Source organism: Astatotilapia calliptera, chromosome 20 (genome assembly GCF_964374335.1).
Source record: "Astatotilapia calliptera chromosome 20, fAstCal68.1, whole genome shotgun sequence".
NCBI classification, from domain to species: Eukaryota; Metazoa; Chordata; class Actinopteri; order Cichliformes; family Cichlidae; genus Astatotilapia; species Astatotilapia calliptera.
This window is the reverse complement of record NC_137441.1, coordinates 18,061,548-18,083,799: the sequence shown is the minus strand read 5'-3', so window position 1 is coordinate 18,083,799 and position 22,252 is coordinate 18,061,548. Positions and strand designations below refer to the sequence as shown.

The 22,252-nt window shown below is 41.7% G+C and overlaps 1 protein-coding gene across 3 annotated transcripts in view; it reads left to right on the top strand.

Moving 5' to 3' along the window:
• The first annotated feature begins 1,318 nt into the window (after window positions 1–1,318).
• Window positions 1,319–22,252, top strand: part of LOC113013410 (regulator of telomere elongation helicase 1) — a 46,356-nt gene continuing 25,422 nt past the window's right edge. For all 3 annotated transcript variants that reach the window (XM_080294432.1, XM_080294433.1, XM_026154286.2), the window contains exons 1-5: window positions 1,319–1,638; window positions 5,396–5,591; window positions 13,938–14,031; window positions 14,706–14,787; window positions 19,087–19,147. In XM_080294432.1, the coding sequence (XP_080150558.1) occupies window positions 1,537–1,638; window positions 5,396–5,591; window positions 13,938–14,031; window positions 14,706–14,787; window positions 19,087–19,147 (535 nt within the window). In that variant the 5' untranslated portion in view covers window positions 1,319–1,536. The remainder of the gene's footprint in view (window positions 1,639–5,395; window positions 5,592–13,937; window positions 14,032–14,705; window positions 14,788–19,086; window positions 19,148–22,252) is intronic.

Genomic DNA, 22,252 nt, shown 5'->3' with positions numbered 1-22,252 from the left:
TGAGAGAAGATGAAGAGTTCAGCAGATTGGTGAGACACTGGAAGAGCAGAAAGATGAAGAAGGTGTGAGAACACCTGCTTTAAGGAGAAAATATAGTTTTGTCTGCTTTCAACAGAAAATGTAATTTGCAGCATTAAGTGACTTCATCCTCACTACAATCCGTTACTTAAAGAATATGTTTATACTATAAAAAGAGACGCCAATAAAACTCTTTCATTAATTACAGGCGATCTATTTCTTAACAATTTTCACGACAGATGTGTGGGGTTCTTTTTCTTATGCAGGTTCACTATGACCAAAACTCCAGACTCCCAGTAAAACATCACGCCAGTGTCACAAGATAAAGTTCAGGAAAGTTTCTGCATAGTTCAGAGGCTGCTCAGCAGAGGATGAAGATGTGCGTGAAATGGACTGTTACGATTGGTCAGAATTATCCCATGAAAATGTTAACTTTTTTTTTATAAAGAAGGAAAACACATGTAGTCTTTTCATTTAAATGTATATTTTTAAGTTAATTAAAATCAAAGCTAACGCTATGCCAGCTTCTCACTTTGGTTGACAGTGTAAAACCAACCTGATGACATGAACTTCCAGAAAACCTAAAAGTCAAACAAACACATTCAAAGTTTCAGGGCTGTGAGCACAAACGAAGCCGTCTGAGCCCAAAAACAGCTGTAAATCAGTGTGGTCGTTACAGTGAACATCGCAGACTTTTCTCTGTTTGTTTTACTATATAAATTGATTTATTGTGAGCAGCAGGAATATTAACAGATGGAGAAATTTGCTGAAGCACATCGATCACTATAGTCACAGATCTGTCTTTAACAGTCTCATTATTTTTTTCCCCTTGTTTGTATGAAAACATCTGCTGATCACAATTACTGACAGTCTGATATAATAAGTAGCTTTGTTTGGAATTGTGCAGGGCATGTCTGCATCATTGTTTCACAGAAAGATGTAGTGATAGCCAAATTGGTCAGTAGATGTCACTGTGGAGATGAGTTTCAGATTATTTTAAAGCCTCGCTCATTTCCTTTGCGGCACTTTTAGGTACAACACCGGCATCGACGCGCGTTTTGTAGTCCATCTTCTGCACGTTGTAGTTTTAGCGTGGCAGACATCAATACTTTGGAGACTGTAAAAAGTCGTTGCGATTCTCAGTGCACTGCTTTTCTCCTTATGAGTTATCCTACCCATTTTCCCCGGACCTGCTCACTTTTTCCATTGAAGGCGAGAAAAGTGGTTTAGAAAATTAAAGGTTGTTGTTGGAGTGTTCAGGATTCCGTGACCCTTTGAACGCACCAGTCGTCAGCGTCACAGTGCGCATGGGCAAGTTAACAGAAAGCTGGCGCGAAACAACAAGAGTTGGGAACTCCTTTCTACTGAGTCTAAATGAGCCAGTGTTAAAAGTACATTATACCACAGTTCAGCCATTTTAACGGGTCAAACAGTAGAAGGGACTACAGCGCTAGAAGAAGTACCTCTCTAAACAAGAACAACTACTCTTGCTGCTGCCGACTGACGCCAGATGACAGAATGCCTTCACTGACTCTTAGCGGAGTGGCTGTAAATTTCCCTTTTTCTCCCTACGAATGTCAGAAGGCATACATGAACAAAGTGATCGAATGTCTTCAGAAGGTAAGAATCGACTGACATGTGTATGTCTGTTAATGGAAACGAGCTGCAAAGGGCAGTACTGAGTAGCCACAGCTATGCGGCCACCATGCTCACCGTTTGCCGCATGACAGAAGTGATCTCGCATCTGCTCGCGCAAAACGCCGCTTCCCAGAAAGCACAACGGCGTATTGCCGACATATATCTGCTGTGTCTGTCGGGATAGGCGCCGTTTCCTCTTTGGGAACAGGTCGTTTAGTGGTGCTTTGCCTGCGTTTCAGGTGGCAGTCGCATCTACGTATTGCTTTAGCGACTTCCTCCTGCTCTCTGTGCCATACTCATACAGGCTGATCTTCTCACTCAGGTCGTGGTGTAATGTGTGCATTAAAATACAGCAAGCATTCCTATATTCTTTAGTGATAGAACAGAGCCAGACAGATACACACGTTAGCTGTTTACATTCGGTCTTCTTCTCTTTATTATCCTATACCTGAAGAAGTTACACACACACACATAACATGGCGTGGTGCCCACTACTGGCGATAGCTTTTATAACACACAATATACCTCGGCTCATACATAACATTATGAATTAAGCAAAAAAGAAAAGCACGTGGATACTTAGTTCCTTTCTAAAATTCAGTGTAGACTACTGCAAACATCTGCTTAGGAATGAAAAGTGATCCAGGCACATGTATGACCTCTTTTTGAAACCTCAAAACACATTGAAGATGACAGAAAGACAACATATCCTTAATAAAGGTGAAAGTAATGGTTTTGCATCTTGATTTATTTTCAACATATACATTCATGCACAGCAAGACTGTGACTGAAGAGGATTCTGATGCAGCAGATTTAAAAATAAAGTAATCGAGTGCAGCTGAATGCACAGATATCTTTCAGGACTGTACAAATACACAAAATGAATGCATTTTAAACAGCTTTATCCAAGAAAAGACATTTCAGCAGGTCCAGAGTAAGCAAGACTTTACATCTTCTTCTTGCAGAAGATTTTTCATCATCTTCAGGTGTGTGTGTTTTGATATGAATTTTACCCCTAAGATTGCAACCATTAGAGGAACTGATTGTAATCAGAATCCACAACATTCAGCTAAAGAGGTTTCCTCCAGGTGAATGTGTTAATGGAGTTACCCTTTGGTAAAAAACAAAATGCTGGAAAATAATTTATTTTAATATACTTTGACTTTTATGTTTGAGGAACGCTGGCATGAAATGTGTTATCTGCCCAACATAGCAGCTAAGCACAGTTTTCTAACAGGGCGCCATCCGCAACAGGACATAATCATTAGGCGATCGTGGCTCAAGAGTTGGGAGTTCGCCTTGTAATTGGAAGGTTGCCGGTTCGAGCCCCGGCTCGGACAGTCTCGGTCGTTGTGTGCTTGGGCAAGACACTTCACCCGTTGCCTACTGGTGGTGGTCAGAGGGCCCGGTGGCGCACTGACAGCCTCGCCTCTGTCAGTGCGCCCCAGGGTGGCTGCGGCTACAATGTAGCTTGCCAGCACCAGTGTGTGAATGTAGTGTGAAGCGCTTTGGGGTCCTTAGGGACTAGAAAAGCGCTATACAAATGCAGGCCATTTACCATTAGCTAATGTTAGTAAACTCTCTGTAGTTTTTCAGACAAACACGTTAATATGATATGAAAATTCACATTATTTTATGTAGATGACTGTTCATCTTCTGTGTCTTCTATTTTCAAACTGTTAGCTTCATTCAAAATCCACACTCTATTTTCAAGACACACTAAATCACCAGGATGGATTGCCCGGAGAGTTAAAAAGCGTTGGTGAAATGGGGGTAAATTATGTTGGCAGTATGTCGCTGTGCTATACTGGATGAAGTGTGATTTATCGAATACGTTCCTATGTAATGCTGGTGTTGCAGTGATGTGCACCACTGGATTTTTGTAACCTCTTCCATTGTGTTGCTACAGTTACAGCTGGTTGAAGAAATGAGTGTACAATCATATTGGTTTTTAATTCAAGTTCAGTTTTATTTATACAGCACTAAATCACAACAACAGTCACCTCAAGGTGCTTTATATCGTAAGGTAGACCCTACAATAATACAACAGAGAAAACCCAACAATCATATGACCCCCTATCAGCAAGCACTTTGGCGACAGTGGGAAGGAAAAACTCCCTTTTAACAGGAAGAAACCTCCGGAAGAACCAGGCTCAGGGAGGGGCGGGGCCATCTGCTGCGACCGGTTGGGGTGAGAGAAGGAAGACAGGATAAAGACATGCTGTGGAAGAGAGATGGAGGTTAATAATGATTCATAATTAACAGCAGAGTGCCTAACACCACTCATCACAGTGAGTGAAAAGGGGTGAGAGATGCTGAAACACAGTGCATCATGGGAAGCTTCCAGCAGCCTAAGTCTATTGAAGCATAACTAAGGGTGGATTCAGGATCACGTGACCTAAAGTCAAAAGTCAAATTTATTTATATAGCACATTTAAAACAACAACTGTTGACCAAGGTGTTGTACAATTAAGATAATTAAAAGAAATAAAAGCATAGGGAGATATGATAAGAGTTAAGAAAGAGAATCACGAAATTAGAAGATTTGAGTGAGAAAGAAGATAAATAAAAGTAATACAAACTCATTCTGATTTAAAAGCCAAGGAATAAAAGTGTGTTTTCAGACGGGTTTTAAAAGTGTCCAATGTTGGGGAGGTCCTGATGTGAAGCGGCAGTTCGTTCCACAGTTTAGGAGCAGTCACAGCAAAGGCCCGATCTCCTCTTTGCTTTAATCTGGACCTCGGGACAGCCAGGAGCAATTGATCCGCAGACTTCAGTGATCTTGCAGGAATGTACCAGTTTAAAAGATCAGAAAGGTATGAGGGTGACCTAGCCCTGACAAAAAAGGAACCTGACTTTTTAACAGTGGCACCAAAAGGCAGCACACACAATAATGTGTTTCAGTGTGTTGTTTCACGTAAACCAGACACTAATTTTCAGCATGCCTCCATAATAAAAGAGATTGGTGATAAACTGACTTGCTTATGGTCCAGATCTGTTTTAATACTTGATGGGGAAAAAGACATGACAAAGGAGGCTTCATGTCATGGGTCTGTCCTTACAATTGCTGTATAGTTTCTATGTAAGAATAAATAAATAAATAAAATAAATAGCACTCTGGTGACCTGTCTGGGGTGTACTCTGGCTCTTGACTGCTGACAAACAGCTGAAATAGCCCCCATGTTAAGTTGAGAACTGATTTTAAAATCAATCTTGAATGTTTTTGAATGATAACATATTACCCAAGCAGGGCATTTTGCTCTGACAGTGAAAGCTTACTTGTGCTTCTTAGTCTAAATTTACCAGGCTCTTCTATTATTGAACTACCTCTAAGTTTGGGTTCTGGAGCCAGACGCCTTCCCTGCTTTTAACATTGGGCTTCAAACAATCCTCTTTGAACTGGATCAGGTGACCCTGAACCATCCTTAGATTAGGCTGCTGGGGAATGTCCCATCTTTGCACTGAACATTCTGGTTGTCTAGTTGCTCTGATAGTTTGCTTTGTGCCATGGCGAGGTGTATGTCTTACCGTTCAGCTGATCTGTGCAGATAACTGCCCTGATAACTGAACCTGGTTCTGCTAGAGATTTCTTCCTGTTAAAAGGGAGATCTTCCTCCACACTGCCAAGTGTTTGCTCATAGAAGCATAGTCTAATACCTGGAAGTCTCTAATACTGCAATATTGTCACTATCACAATGTGGGGTTTTTCTGTTTAGCTTTATCTGTCTGGTTATTTCAGAAAGTCAATGGTGTTCTGGAGAGCCCCACAGGCACAGGTAAGACTTTGTGCCTACTGTGCGCCACCCTGGCCTGGAGGGAGAACTTCAAGGACACCATCTCTGCTCGGAAGATAGCAGAGAGGCTGGGCAAGGAGATGTTTCCAAACACACCTCTGTCTTCCTGGGGGACAGCTGCCACTGACGGTGACAAACCAAGTATGTTTGTATCATCTGCACATCACGAGTCATTTCTAATTTTACTGGGCAGAAAAGAATAACAGATGCATATGCACACATACAGACATGCTGTGTGCTACATTACTGTGCAAAATAAAATGAGCTGGCACTGATTTCTTTATATTTTGGTAAATGGACTGTTTCCTATGTAGTGCTTTTCTACTCTATTTGAGTGTTCAAACCACTTTATATTTTGTTAGGAAAATAGGATTTAACAATTTACTGAAACATGTATATGTGTCCAAACATACACAGAAATATTGTACATAAGGCAAAATCAGCATTTGTACAAGTTTAACAAGGTGGAAGTCAATATTTGGTATGATGACCATTATTCTTCAACATCGTCTAAACTCCCTCTTTGTGATTTCTTCAGGAATAGTTCCTTTTGACTTTCAGTGGATGTTCCAAAGCTGTTCTTTGGTTGTCGGCTACTTTGTGTTCCATTCCCTGTCAATATGATCCCACACTTTTGAGTTATGGTGAGATCTTGGGAGGTCAACCATGACTGATGGTCTTCCATTGTGACTTTCTTCTATTCAAGTATGCTTTTAAAGCATTGGCAGTATGTTTGGGATCATTGGGAATGGCTTAAATTTTCATAACCAGATGTCTTTAAGATGGGATTGCATGCTGGAGCAAAGTCTGTATTAGAGCAGGGCGATATGACCAAAAATATTTATCACGATATACATTTGAAAATTTCTGATAACGATATAACTGACACTAGATAAAATACTTTACAACTCCACAACTTTATTAGTGAAAAAAAAACATCTATGTATTTTCACTTAAACAAGCAGCTGTTTTTTTTTTTTATGTGCATTAAAGTTATATAAAAATTTAACAGTGCAAATGCAAATTCCTTGCTCACAGTTTAACCAAAAGGCATTTCCAGTGGAAATTGGCCAACATATCCTCAGCATAACCATGTATAATATCCACAAAACTTAAAAAGAGGTTATACACACACAATACGGTAATATTATGTTGAAGCACAGTACGTATCACTCCGCCAGGCTCCTGACTACGATAGCTGTAATGCTCCGACAATCCATCAAGCGGTGCGGGTTCGTAGCTTAGCAAAGTCGTACTAAAACATTTGACAGATTTTCGAGCGCCGTGTACATAAAATCGTTTCGAGGTCAGTAAACACAACCAGAGTTCATACATAAGGCCCATTGGATTATAAGGGGCACTGTCGATTTTCAGAAAAATCAAAGGATTGATTTTAAGTGTGCCGTATTTTCCAAAGAACACGGTAATAACGACAGCCCACTAGCATGCTCTACCAAAAATAGTGCTTTGTTGTGTATCTGACGGACGAAAGCCAAACCAGTTCCACACTGAAGTTGCAGCATTTTTACAAACCAATTCTGGTTCATCTGTTTCATTCAACGATTTGCTTTTCCCGACATGTGCGTATGAAAACAAAGGCACTGCGCATGCGCGTTTTACCCATAATCTATCGCGATATTTCATTTTGCTATCATTGCCCAAAATTATACCGGTGTTACCGTGAATGGCATGATATGGCCCCGCCCTAGTCTGTATTCATAAGTTCACCAGTTCTGACAAAAGTCCAACACCACTTGTTGAAATACAGTCCTAAGCCATAAAGCCTCGACTGTGCTTTACAGATGACTGTAGACTCTTACGTTGTACTTCTCTCCTGACATCCTCCAAACATATTGACAATAATTTGAACCAGAACTTTGATATTTTGATTCATCAGACCCGTCACCATTGATTGTCATTGATTGTGTAATTTGGAATACTTTGTCCTTTTCTCTGTATCATGTGTACACAGAATGTAGTGTAATTCAGTTCAGTTTTATTCATATAGCACCAAATTACAACAACAGTTCCTCAAAGTGCTTTTTATTGTAAAGACCCTACAATAATACAAGGAAATGGAGAAAACCCCAACAATCACATGACCCCCTATGAGCAAACACTTTGGTAGGGATGGAAATGGATAAGAATTTAGCAATTCCAGTTCCATAATCGATATCACTTATTGTTTCGATTCCTTATCGATTCTCAATGGCTCTACTTTGAGGAATATATCAAAGACCTTGCCTTCATGCAAATCAGTTACATCCTGCATGGTCAAATGTTTGTGCATGTTGGAGATATTTGCTCTCTTTGCTGTGATCAGTGTTGGTGTCATTACTCCAAAAGAGTAAAGTTAAAAAAAGTTACTACACAACACTTTTCGTAAAAGTAATGCAGTACCTTACTTAATTACACCCAGGACAAAGACATTTGTTATATTACTCTGTTACAGTCGTAGAGAAGCTTTGTGACCAGGCTGCTGACAGTAATAGCAATCGAGGTTGTACCTTTGACTGCAATGTATAGGTTTCTTACCACACCTAGGGTCCAAGCTTTCAGCACTAGTTGCCCATGGAGGTTTTACCTCCACAAACCTTGGTCTCCCCACAGTTACAGTGGGGCAAAAAAGTATTTAGTCAGCCACCGATTGTGCAAGTTCCCCCACTTAAAATGATGACAGAGGTCAGTAATTTGCACCAGAGGTACACTTCAACTGTGAGAGACAGAATGTGAAAAAAAAATCCATGAATCCACATGGTAGGATTTGTAAAGAATTTATTCGTAAATCAGGGTGGAAAATAAGTATTTGGTCACCTCAAACAAGGAAAATCTCTGGCTCTCACAGACCTGTAACGTCTTCTGTAAGAAGCTTCTCTGTCCCCCACTCGTTACCTGTATGAATGGCACCTGTTTGAACTCATCATCTGTATAAAAGACACCTGTCCACAGCCTCAAACAGTCAGACTCCAAACTCCGCCATGGCCAAGACCAAAGAGCTTTCGAAGGACACCAGGAAAAGTATTGTAGACCTGCACCAGACTGGGAAGAGTGAATCTACAATAGGCAAGCAGCTTGGTGTGAAAAAATCAACTGTGGGAGCAATCATCAGAAAATGGAAGACATACAAGACCACTGATAATCTCCCTCGATCTGGGGCTCCACGCAAGATCTCATCCCGTGGGGTCAAAATGATCATGAGAACGGTGAGCAAAGATCCCAGAACCACACGGGGGGACCTGGTGAATGACCTGCAGAGAGCTGGGACCAAAGTAACAAAGGTCACCATCAGTAACACACTACAACGGCAGGGAATCAAATCCCACAGTGCCAGACGTGTTCCGCTGCTGAAGCCAGTGCATGTCCAGGCCCGTCTGAAGTTTGCCAGAGAGCACATGGATGATACAGCAGAGGATTGGGAGAATGTCATGTGGTCAGATGAAACCAAAGTAGAACTTTTTGGTATAAACTCAACTCGTCGTGTTTGGAGGAAGAAGAATACTGAGTTGCATCCCAAGAACGCCATACCTACTGTGAAGCATGGGGGTGGAAACATCATGCTATGGGGCTGTTTTTCTGCCAAGGGGACAGGACGACTGATCCGTGTTAAGGACAGAATGAATGGGGCCATGTATCGTGAGATTTTGAGCCAAAACCTCCTTCCATCAGTGAGAACTTTGAAGATGAAACGAGGCTGGGTCTTCCAACATGACAATGATCCAAAACACACCGCCCGGGCAACAAAGGAGTGGCTCCGTAAGAAGCATTTGAAAGTCCTGGAGTGGCCTAGCCAGTCTCCAGACCTCAACCCCATAGAAAATCTGTGGCGGGAGTTGAAAGTCCGTGTTGCTCGGCGACAGCCCCAAAACATCACTGCTCTCGAGAAGATCTGCATGGAGGAATGGGCCAAAATACCAGCTACTGTGTGTGCAAACCTGGTAAAGACCTATAGTAAACGTTTGACCTCTGTTATTGCCAACAAAGGTTATGTTACAAAGTATTAAGTTGTATTTTTGTTATTGACCAAATACTTATTTTCCACCCTGATTTACGAATAAATTCTTTACAAATCCTACCATGTGAATTCATGGATTTTTTTTTTCACATTCTGTCTCTCACAGTTGAAGTGTACCTCTGGTGCAAATTACTGACCTCTGTCATCATTTTAAGTGGGGGAACTTGCACAATCGGTGGCTGACTAAATACTTTTTTGCCCCACTGTATCTATAGGGAGCTAGGTAACATTCAGCCAGATTTGCAGCTTCCTCTTCTGTCTTTGGATTGTTCTCCTTCACCCATGTGCAGACATCTGGATGACGCATGTGAAGAAACTGCTCTAAGATGACGGTTTCCGCAATCTCTTCTTTACTCCGACTGTCACGTCGCGTCCATCGCTTATAGAGCCCCTTTATCCAGTTCAAGGTTTCTCTAACACACAGTTCCTCTGGTGCTCTGGAACTGGTATTTGTAGGTCTCCTCTGCCACATTAAAATTAGATAATACTGCAGCTTTAATAGCATCATAAGAGTCAGACTGTTGTTAATCCATGTCAGCATAAGCCTCAAGGGCTTTGCCATCCCTGTGTTTTAGCTATGCGTTCAAATCGTACAAAGAAACTTTCAGGATGCTCACCTTCCTTAAAGTCTGGTATTCTTGTTGAGGCTGTGCACGGAGTGGTTGAGATGGAGGAGGGAGCTCAGCTTGGTGCTCAGTGGCTCCATGAGGTGGCTGCACAGCTGATAGCTGAGGCAGCTGTTGTAAAAATGTCACTCTGGACAGAAGGTCGATAGAGAAGTTCAGAATAGACATCATGTTGCAGCTTTGGTATGTTATTGCTCAGCTGTTTAATCTGTTCAAGCAGTATTGTTTTTGTTCTTTTGGTCATTGAATGAATTCTCTAATTTCATCAAAGATATCAGGTTCAGAAAGTTCTTTACCACTGGCTCAAAATCATCCTCGTCAGCCATCGCTCCTTCTGTTGGTGGATCTAGCTTATATGTTTTTCCACCTTCTCTTTCTTCAATGTCAGGAAGGGAACTTTTCCTTGTCCCACGGGTTTTTCCACATCTTACTGCTCTCATTTAGTGTGTTTTCCTCTTTAATTCACTTCTGACACCACAGTTACGCAGAGAGGTCTGGTGAGGATAACAGCAGACAGCACTCTGACTTAACAGAGAACAAGGGTAGTTTATTGGCCCATCTTTGGCACACACAGCAACTTCCTAAATAACAGCCTATCCATCTCTCTCTCCCACATCCTGCATCCTGAAATATATTTGTTTAATCTGCCCATTGAAGTACATATCTTGTTCAAAAATGACTCCAAGATTCCTCAGTGTTACCGGAGAAGAAGATAATGGCATCTGGTTAGACACCATATTTTCAGAGCTGAGTACACTGAACTCTATTTGATCTGAATTTAGAAGCAGAAAGTTAGAGGTCAAGAGGTTAACTAATTGGTGTGTGTTATCTGTGGCGTTATTTTTGTGCCACTATTCTGAGCGCACGTAAAAAAAAAATTGCAGGTGCAAGTGTTGCATTTATCCGCACACACACACACAATAGCAGCCCCTCTCGCTCAGTTTTTGCATTTGCGCTCGCTCGCAATGTGTTGCTCGCGCTCTCAACATTTCTGCCTGTGCGCGTTCAACTCTTTCTGTACACCGTTATATTTGTGCCACAAAACCAGCCAATCACAGACTTGGATGCAAAAAAATCTGATTGGCTGTTTTGGTCTCCAATCAGCTCAAAATGATGAAATGCAATATCCCAGAATCCATTTCGTCCAAAAATCAAACGAGGCAGTGGCGGAGGAACACAGCGTGGTGGAGTTTGAAATATTACTCTGTCTGGGTCACAAAATAAACTTTTAAGATATTTTCATGCGAGAATGATGCTGTGTAAACTTCAAATATCTGCTTGATTTATCAAGACATCACATATTTGCATAAGTTAACGTTTTCTGAGATGCCTGTTACCCACCAGCTGATCGCATAGCTGGACTGGCCATTGGGCATACTGGACATTTGGCGGTGGGCCGATGGTGATTTTTCATTTTTATGTTTGTTTGTTTGTTTTTCTAACGGTATAAACAATGAAAGGTGGTGGATTAGCCAATTGGTCATGATCAGCTCTGGGCTGGACCAATTACAATACATCTGTATTGAGGGGAAAAGGAACGTGATTTGTCACGTACTTCAGCGAGAATGAAAAAGACACAAAGCTGGAGTTATTCTGTGTTTACGCTGCACAGCTGTCTCTTCTTCTCTCATTCTCTCCCCTCTCTCTCCTGTTGCTACTTCAATCATGAAACTGCTTAATGATCAGCTGATCGTCTCTCTTGTTTGTTTATCGCCCACTTTGCGCCAGAAAGACGAAATCAGCGGATGTCGCGCTAAACAACAGTAGCACGTTCAAGCTTGATGAGCTGTTAGAATTTATTTTATATTACTTTCTAGGATCAGCTGATGTTTGCTGGAGCCACAGCTGTTAAAGCTGCTGCTCATGATATCGGTTTGGATATGTGGTGAGAGGGAAACAAATACATATATACCAACAAGACAGTGTACATCACTGTCACAACAGCGTTTGTTTTAGTTCAAAGGCTTTATGGTTTTTCCTGTAATACCTGGTGGTGTAGTCTGTGATTTATTTTTTTATTTTTATTTTTGTCAGTTCAGCCTTATATATTACATTTAACCCGAGTGACCACCCGGTCAGCTGGTGGGTAACAGGCATCTCAGAAAACATTAGAGCACTTATCAAGACATCACATATTTGCATAAATTGAGCAGATATTTGACGTTTACACAGCACCATTCTCGCATGAAAATATCTTAAAAGTTTATTTTGTGACCCAGTAAGAATAATATTTCAAACTCCACCACTCTGTGTTCCTCCGCCACTGCCTCGTTTGAGTTTTGGACGAAATGGATTCTGGGATATTGCATTTCGTCATTTTGAGCTGATTGGAGACCAGAACAGCCAGTCAGATTTTTTTTTTGCATCCAAGTCTGTGATTGGCTGGTTGTGTGGCACAAATATAACGGTGTACAGAAAGAGCTGAGCGCGCACGGGCAGAAATGTTGAGAGCGCGAGCAACACGTTGAGAGCGCGAGCAACACGTTGAGAGCGCGAGCAACACGTTGAGAGCGCGAGCAACACGTTGAGAGCGCGAGCAACACGTTGAGAGCGAGCGCAAATGCAAAAACTGAGCGAGAGGGGCTGCTAGTGTGTGTGTGTGTGTGTGTGGATAATAGCAAACACTGAAATACAGTTTTTGCAGGCAGCAATGAATTTTGTTCACTCAAATTTAGCTTTTCTTCGCTCAAAATAAATTTCTCCTCAAAATGCAACACTTGCACCTGCAAATATTTTTTACATGCACTCAGAATAGTGGCACAAAAATAACGCTATAGTTATCTGGCTTCACGGAGAGATAGAGTTGGGTATAGCAGTGAAGATGTATGCTATGCCTTCTAATGATACTGCCTAAGGGAAGCATGTATAATGTGAACAGAATTGGTCCTAGCACTGAACCCTGTGGAACACCATACTTAACCTCAGCTTGTGAAGAAGACTCTCCATTTACATGCACAAATTGGAGTCTATTAAATAGATATGATATAAACCACTGCAGCACAGTACCTGTAATACCTACAGCGTGCTCTAATCACTCTAATAGGATATTATGGTCGACAGTATCGAAAGCTGCACTGAGGTCTAGCAGGACAAGCACAGAGATGAGTCCACTGTCAGAGGCCATAAGAAGATAATTTGTAACCTTCACTAATGTGATTGTTGTACTGTGATGAGTTTAGAAATTTGACTGAAAGTCTTCAAATAAACTATTCCTCTGCAGATGATCAGGTAGCTGTTTTACCACTAATATTGTTTGTTTTGGTTTGGTTTTTTTATTTGTTTTTTTTGTTTGTTTGTTTTAGATAAAAGGAAAGTTAGAGATTGGCTCATAATTAGCTAAGACCTCTGGGTTAAGTGATGGCGTTTTAATTAATGGTTTAATCATTGACACTTCTGATGAATAGTTGATAGAACAGCTGAAGGGCCAGATGCAGTTCTGCTGTGTCCTGTACTAGGTCTTTGATGGATTTCTTTCCCATTTCTCAAGGACATGACATTTAAATATTCTTAATATTTAAACGCAATGGAGGTGCTGAACATGGTCCACTCGGACTGAATGTCCCCAGTCTCCTCGAAATGCTGTCTAAGTTCAGATGCGGCAGGCTGTTCCAGCAACACCCCTGCAGGTCTCGTTGCCCAGTAGGATGAAGAAATTCAGAAACGAAAATACTGATAAATCAGATCAGTGCGTGAAATGTTCATACACACGATTTGTGCATACACACTGTTAGTAAATGATGCCTAATATCCCAGAAGTTTGACTTGATGCTATACGATGTTAATAGGTGTTCTATTAGGTTTTTTCAGCAGTGTATAAAGCCCTAATTGTCTTTTCTTCTTGTTCTCAAGCTTACTACACTGATGTCCCCAAGATTGTATACGCATCGAGGACACATTCTCAGCTTGCACAAGTTATTAGTGAATTAAAGAACACTTCATACAGGTAAGCATTTCTAAAAACTACTGGATATAAGTTTTTGATTATGCATGATTGTCTGAATTAGAGCTGTTCACAATATAAAACAGTTTTATTTTATACAATTTGGGGAGGAATTCAAAACAGCTGCAAATTTCAAGGTCATCAGTTCTTGAAACAATTGTACATAAGTAAGTTATTTGTCACTGCTGGCAAGACCCTGTTAAAACGGTTACCCTCCGATGAGAGGAAACTTGGTTAGGATGGACAACCCAGGAACCACAAAAGCTGGAGCCTACCATAACCTGGAAACTTCTACAGCATCAGCTTCACTGTTCAGTGAAGCGACTTTTACATTACCATGCACTGAGGCTGTCAACCAATATGCTCTTAAATCAGCATTTTCAAGCTCATCTGCAATTTTCAGCTACCTACATAGATGGGTCGAAACCCAAATCCATTTAAATTGTACATTGCACAAAGTTACAAAATTATCCTGAAGCTTGTTGAAAGCTACTAAAAGTGTATGATCAAGGTGCAACTTGCTAAGTGGCATTTGACCAAATATTAGTGGGGCTTTAAAGGGTTATTACATATGCTACAATCATTTTGAGGCCTTACTGAGTCCAGCACCTCTTGTCTGTTCTGGTTTTGTTGACCATTTATGGTAATTCAGTTCTCCAATGTCTCTGTTGATTCAGGCCAAAGGTGTGTGTGCTGGGCTCAAGAGAGCAGTTGTGTATTAACCAGGAAGTCATGCGTCAGGAGAGCAACCATGTCAAAGTAAGTTATAAATGCAGTTTTAAAGATATAAATATAATGGGATGTTTTAATTGTTATGTCCAATGAATTGTATTAAACACAAAACACTGAATGTTTGCAACCTCACTACTGATTTACCAAAAAATATCTATTTTTGACAGACTCACAAAGACCAAACATCAGTTGTACCAACTCTACTCTATTGGACTTACGCTCAGAACAGTAGCTTCACTCTTGTTCTGCTCAGCGGCCTAAAACTATAGCATTACATAAACCAGTTCTCCATCTGCTGCAGGGTCTGGTTGGTGTGGGCCAGTGTGCAGTAGATCTCAAGAACAGAGGTGCTACTATCACCAGCTCTAGTTCAAGACGGTGGAGTTGCATTATATCTGAGGCTGCTCAATGAAATCAACGACCATCTCAACAGCAACTTTAGATAATCTGTAGATAAGCTTTGTTGTCACTGTTGCAGGAAAACTGAAAAATAGTTTCTTTGTTCAAACTCATTGTTGGATCTCTTCAGTTTAGCATCATGAATCCAGAATAGAAGATGATGATGAACTTTTATTTTGGACATATAAAACAACCAAAACAATATATACACATACACACAGATACATGCATAAACAAAATCAAAATGACATAAAAATACCCACTCATCATCAAGTCCAACCCCATTATCAACATTCTATTCACCATATTCATCATTACCCCCACTCCCCCTCAGATGGCTGAATACACTTGCCCCACACAAAAAAGAGGGGAAAATGTAAGTATAAAGATGGGTATAATAATTAGTATAATAATGATTCCAATCATATCTATTATCAATGTCCAGCCTTGTGGACATTGATCCTGCTCAGCACCGCTCCTACATCGGTGGGGGAGAGAGTCAGACCACCAACCTCTGACTCTCTCCCCCACCGATGTAGAAGCGGTGCTGAGCAGGATCAATGTCCACAAGGCTGCAGGCCCTGATGGCATCCCCGGGCGTGTTCTCAGAGCGTGTTCTGGGGAGCTTGCAGGAGTGCTCACAGACATATTCAATCTGTCCTTGGCCCACGCTGTGGTACCGGCCTGCTTCAAATCCACCTCCATCGTCCCGATACCCAAAAACTCCAACCCATCTTGCCTCAATGACTATCGCCCAGTAGCACTCACCCCCATCATCACTAAGTGCTTAGAGCAGCTGGTCCTAGCACACTTCAAATCCTGTCTCCCCCCCACCCTGGACCCCCACCAATTCGCATACCGCCAGAACAGGAGCACAGAGGATGCAGTCTCCATCGCACTGCACTCTGTCCTCTCACACCTGGACAACAACAACACATACGCCAGAATGCTGTTTATAGACTTCAGTTCAGCATTCAATACAAACCACCCCTCACAACTCATCAGGAAACTGACAGACCTTGGCATCAGTTCCCTCATCTGCAAATGGTTACTGGACTTCCTGACCAATCGCCCCCAACATGTCCGGCTGGATAACCGCTGCTCATCTACAATCACGATGAACACCGGTGTACCACAAGGCTGTGTGATGAGCCCTTTCCTCTACTCCCTCTTCACCCACGACTGCAGACCTGCTGATGGTTCCAACACCATCATTAAGTTTGCAGATGACACCATGGTAATTGGCCTCATCAGTGACAACGATGAGGCCGCCTACAGGGAGGAGGTGGATCGTCTGGCTGAGTGGTGCGACAGAAACAACCTGCTGCTTTACACCGAGAAGACCAAGGAGCTCATCGTGGACTATAGGAGGAATGCTGACCCACATCCACCCATCCACATTAAGGGGACGGCTGTGGAGCGTGTGAGCAGCTTCAAGTTCCTGGGAGTCCACATCTCCAAGGATCTCATCTGGACGATCAACTGCTCCAAGCTGGTCAAGAAGGCTCACCTGCGCCTCTTCTTCTTGAGGACTCTGAAGAAGAACCACCTGTCCTCAGACATCCGGTGAACGTCTATCGCTGCACCATCGAGAGCATCCTGACCAACTGTATAACAGTCTGGTACGGGAACTGCTCTTCCTCGGACCGGAATGCGTTGCAGAGGGTCGTGAAAACTGCCCAGCACATCGCCGGAGCACCACTTCCTGCCATAAAGGGCTAGGAAAAGACCCCAGTCACCCATCACATGGACTCTTCACCCTCCTGCCCTCTGGGAGGCGCTACAGGAGCCTCCGGACTAAGACCACCAGGTACCGGAACAACTTCTTCCCCACAGCTGTCAGACTCCTGAACTCTGCCTCCTGACATCTGACCCACGTTAAACTCATGGACTGAACATATACACACACACACACACACACACACACACACACACACACACACACACACAATGGACAACTGTACCCTCAAACACACAATAATAACATGGACTGAACCACCACTCACAACCACTAGCACTTGATATAGCCTCTGTAGAAATTATCCACACCCTCACTTATCTTGACTGCACTACTGTATAGCTCTGTGTAAACAATCATTCTGTACATATGATAATTTTTAACCCTACAACTGTTTACAACTTGCATAGTTCCCATTTCTGTATAACTGTATATCTCAGATTTCTGTATAGTTTTTCATATTTATATCCTGTCCATAGCCTGTACATACTTATAGTTATAGAATATTCACAACATACTTCATACCGTGTACATTATAACATACCATAATAGACCCATTTCTGTAATATACTTACATATCTATATTATTGCTAATATATATTGTAATATATCTATATCACTAAAGCACTTCTGGATGGATGCAAACTGCATTTCGTTGCCCTGTACCTGTGCATGTGCAATGACAATAAAGTTGAATTCTATTCTATTCTAATATCTATTAGCATAGTTGTATATAATATCAGTCATCAGTGCCATTCATTTCATAATGGCACAGATTTTGTAATCTATTGTTCCATCAGCTTTGAGGGATCACCTGATGAAGGCAACAGAACCACATCATCTGCAAAAAGCAAATGAGGTGACCTCCAAATCTGAGTCCATGTTATTCAGAAGGAAATGGGTGGTGTGCCCACTCCGGGTCAGGGACGAGTTCCTGCCCCAAGTGGAGGAGTTCAAGTATCTCAGGGTCTTGTTCACAAGTGAAGGAGGAAGGGAGATCAACAGACGGATTGGTGCTGCAGCTGCAGTGATGTGGACGCTACACCGGTCCGTTGTGGTAAAGAGAGAGCTGAGTGTAAAAGTGAAGCTCTCAATTTATTGGTTGATCTACGTCATGAGCTGTGGGTAGTGACTGAAATAACGAGATTGTGGATATGAGCTTCCTCCGAAGGGTGGCTGGTTTCTCCCTTAGAGATAGGGTGAGGAGTTCGGCCATCCAGGAGGGGCTCAGAGTAGAGTCACTGCTCCTCCACATCAAAAGGAGCCTGTTGAGGTGGTTCGGGCATCTGACAAGGATGGCTCCTGGTCGCCTCCTGGGTGAGGTGTTCCAGGCCCCGGGGCAGACCCAGGACACGCTGGAGAGATTATATCTCTCGGCTCGCCTGGTAACGCCTTGGTGTTCCCCTGGATAAGCTGGAGGAGGTGGCTGGGGAGAGGGTTATATCATCTGCAGACAGAGAGAGAGATGAAACCTTGTTTTTTCACTTAACAGTCACATGAAGATTTACCTTCCAAGGCCTCCCCCCAGAGGCCCCCTCACTCCCAAAGGTCAGAGAGGGGTCTCTTCCTCTCCAGTGTCTAATGGTGCCTGGGTGTGCCAGTCCACATCTAACTTACAATAACTGTGTGTGTAAAGCATAAAACACAAATATGATGCTATCCTTTCTATCTCTAACTAATATCTCTATACGTATTCTATTGTAAAACACATAATCAATACACTAAGGTAAAAGAAATTTCCATCAGAGTACCAACGTGAAAAAAATATACAATAGCAGATCATTAAGAGCGACAATACAAACAGTCACACTGCCTCATGGTAACCGTTCCTGACAGTTTCAGTTCCTTCTGCAGATTATTCCAGGAAACTTAATTTGAACTTATGGACAGAAGTCATTAGTAGGTTCCTATTTTTACAGTTTTTTTGTTTAAATACTTCTAATGCTTTAATTTGTATTAGCTAATATTTTTTTTCTTTCATTTTTATTCTGACAGTCCTGTTGAGTAATGAAAAAGATTTGATTATTTTCAAATTCGTAAGTTTCCTGGGTCAATCTATCTTAACACATTAATTTGCTGCACTACGTTGCCAGCGATCTAGCTGGTAAAAAAAAAAAAAGATAAGTAATGGGTTAGGGCTAGATGGTTAGTGGTTTGTCTTAATGTGGAATCATTTTTTTGTTTTTCAGGTTCATATGTGCAGAGCCAAAGTTTCCACCAGGTCATGTGTCTACTACAACAACGTTGAAGGTAATGGTCTAACAGAGTGACTGTATCCGTGTAGCAGAACGCAGTCTGGAAAAGCATGTCCTGTTACCTTTTTATGTTTTACTGACTACATGTATAATTTAAATATTATATTATTTGACACTAATAACTCTCAAAGTATGGCACAACCTCTGAGGAAGCACTACTGTGAGAAAGTTTGGAGTCCAGGAATGTCCAAAATGTGCATATCAACAAAATATCTACTGCCTGCTTTCAGTTGATTTAAAAAGGGGGGAAAACTGTTATGTTGAGAATCTAGTCCATGCATTTGTTACTTTGATGACAGACTATTATAATTATTTATTATCACCAGAGGTGTGGACTCGAGTCACATGACTTGGACTCGAGTCAGACTCGAGTCATTAATTTTATGACTTTAGACTTGACTTGAAAAAATGTTCTAAGACTTGTGACTTGACTTGGACTTTTACACCAATGACTTGGGACTTGAATTGGACTTGAACCGGTTTACTTGAAAAGACTTGATATTTTACCCCAAATATAAAATTTAACATGCATATTATATAGAGATTGAAAATGTGACGTCATTCACGGGTAGAACCGCAAAGGATTCTGGGAACTCGTGGCAAGAGGTACTAGCGCACGCAGGCTTTCAATTAAAATCAGTTACACAGCGATAAAAAGAAACACAAAAATGTCAAGAAGCTTTTGTATTATTAACTGCAATAGCCGGTCGCATGACAGCCACGGGAAGCCGACGGGTAAAGAGATCGGTTGTTATCGGATTACGTCGTTGAAGAGAAATTGTTCAAGCCATGTTTCCGAAGTAACAAAGACGCGACGGATGGCCTGGATTGCAGCCATTCAAAGATCAAATATAACGTCCCAGAACCCTCCAGCTCACAGGTTAGTCTGCTCCAAGCATTTACACGAAGGTCAGTGTTTTTTAGTAGTTAATACGTCATTTTCATAAAATAATTGGTGATATAGGTTACAAGCAAGTCTGGCGCTGAACAGAAATTGTCGCGCTATGCTCCTTTATTTATTGTGTTTATTGTGCATAAATAGTGAATTGTCCTGACACAATATTGCGTTTCGCTTCTGTTATTATGGTACATTGACAAAAACACATACTTTTATTCACAGGATAAAACTGTTGTTTTGTATCACTAATTGCCCAGTACGATTACAGCATACAATATTATTGTCACTGCTACATTTCTGTGATGCTACCAGAAATTATTTCCACTGCTAATTAATTACCGTTGAGCTCACAGGTCCTATTAATAAACGGTTAAGGAATGTGTATTTATGAAGACGATTTGTGAGACTGGTAAACTTATGATATGTACGATGGTCTTTACTTTCTACACGGTGCATTTCAAGGTCCTGCACCCATCTGTCGGTAAACTGTACCTGGGCTTGTTGCAGTGACCTGAAGTTACTAAACTTCATGAGTGTGTGCACTCACTCCAAGAACCGTATGATTATAAATATGCATATAAATATGCTACGATGAGATAGCTGACTTCATCTAACTAGCAAATGTTGTCCAGGCTACGTTGGTGATACAGTTTTTTTTTTAATGTGTATGATATTTTTGTCATGCTATTTTAAAGCTGGTCCTACAACCGCATCCAAGAATAACATGCAGCTTATCTCAGAACTGTCGGTGAAAATTATTCTTGGAGCTAGGTTTAATTGAGCTGCATTTTAAAGAGGTGCAATTTCACAATTTGTGTATATTTTCTAAGTTCACTATTTTGTCATGTGTTGAGAAAAACACAGATTTTAAAATTACATGGTCTAATATTTACATTTAGCATAACTGCAACATTATTTTTTCGTTTTTTTTTTTTTTTAAAGACTCGAAAGGACTTGAAATTCAAAGTTTCAGACTTGTGACTTGACTCGGACTTTTACACCAGTGACTTGAGACTCGACTCTGACTTGCCTGACATTACTTGAGACTTGACTTGAGACTTGAGGATAAAGACTTGAGACTTACTTGAGACTTGCAAAACAATGACTTGGTCCCACCTCTGATTATCACGCTGTGTCAGCTCTTTTTCTTGCTGTGGAAAATGAGATACAGTGGGGCAAAAAAGTATTTAGTCAGCCACCGATTGTGCAAGTTCCCCCACTTAAAATGATGACAGAGGTCAGTAATTTGCACCAGAGGTACACTTCAACTGTGAGAGACAGAATGTGAAAAAAAAATCCACGAATTCACATGGTAGGATTTGTAAAGAATTTATTCGTAAATTAGGGTGGAAAATAAGTATTTGGTCACCTCAAACAAGGAAAATCTCTGGCTCTCACAGACCTGTAACGTCTTCTGTAAGAAGCTTTTCTGTCCCCCACTCGTTACCTGTATGAATGGCACCTGTTTGAACTCATCATCTGTATAAAAGATACCTGTCCACAGCCTCAAACAGTCAGACTCCAAACTCCGCCATGGCCAAGACCAAAGAGCTTTCGAAGGACACCAGGAAAAGTATTGTAGACCTGCACCAGACTGGGAAGAGTGAATCTACAATAGGCAAGCAGCTTGGTGTGAAAAAATCAACTGTGGGAGCAATCATCAGAAAATGGAAGACATACAAGACCACTGATAATCTCCCTCGATCTGGGGCTCCACGCAAGATCTCATCCCGTGGGGTCAAAATGATCATGAGAACGGTGAGCAAAGATCCCTGAACCACACGGGGGGACCTGGTGAATGACCTGCAGAGAGCTGGGACCAAAGTAACAAAGGTCACCATCAGTAACACACTACAACGGCAAGGAATCAAATCCCGCAGTGCCAGACGTGTTCCGCTGCTGAAGCCAGTGCATGTCCAGGCCCGTCTGGTTTGCCAGAGAGCACATGGATGATACAGCAGAGGATTGGGAGAATGTCATGTGGTCAGATGAAACCAAAGTAGAACTTTTTGGTATAAACTCAACTCGTCGTGTTTGGAGGAAGAAGAATACTGAGTTGCATCCCAAGAACACCATACCTACTGTGAAGCATGGGGGTGGAAACATCATGCTATGGGGCTGTTTTTCTGCCAAGGGGACAGGACGACTGATCCGTGTTAAGGACAGAATGAATGGGGCCATGTATCGTGAGATTTTGAGCCA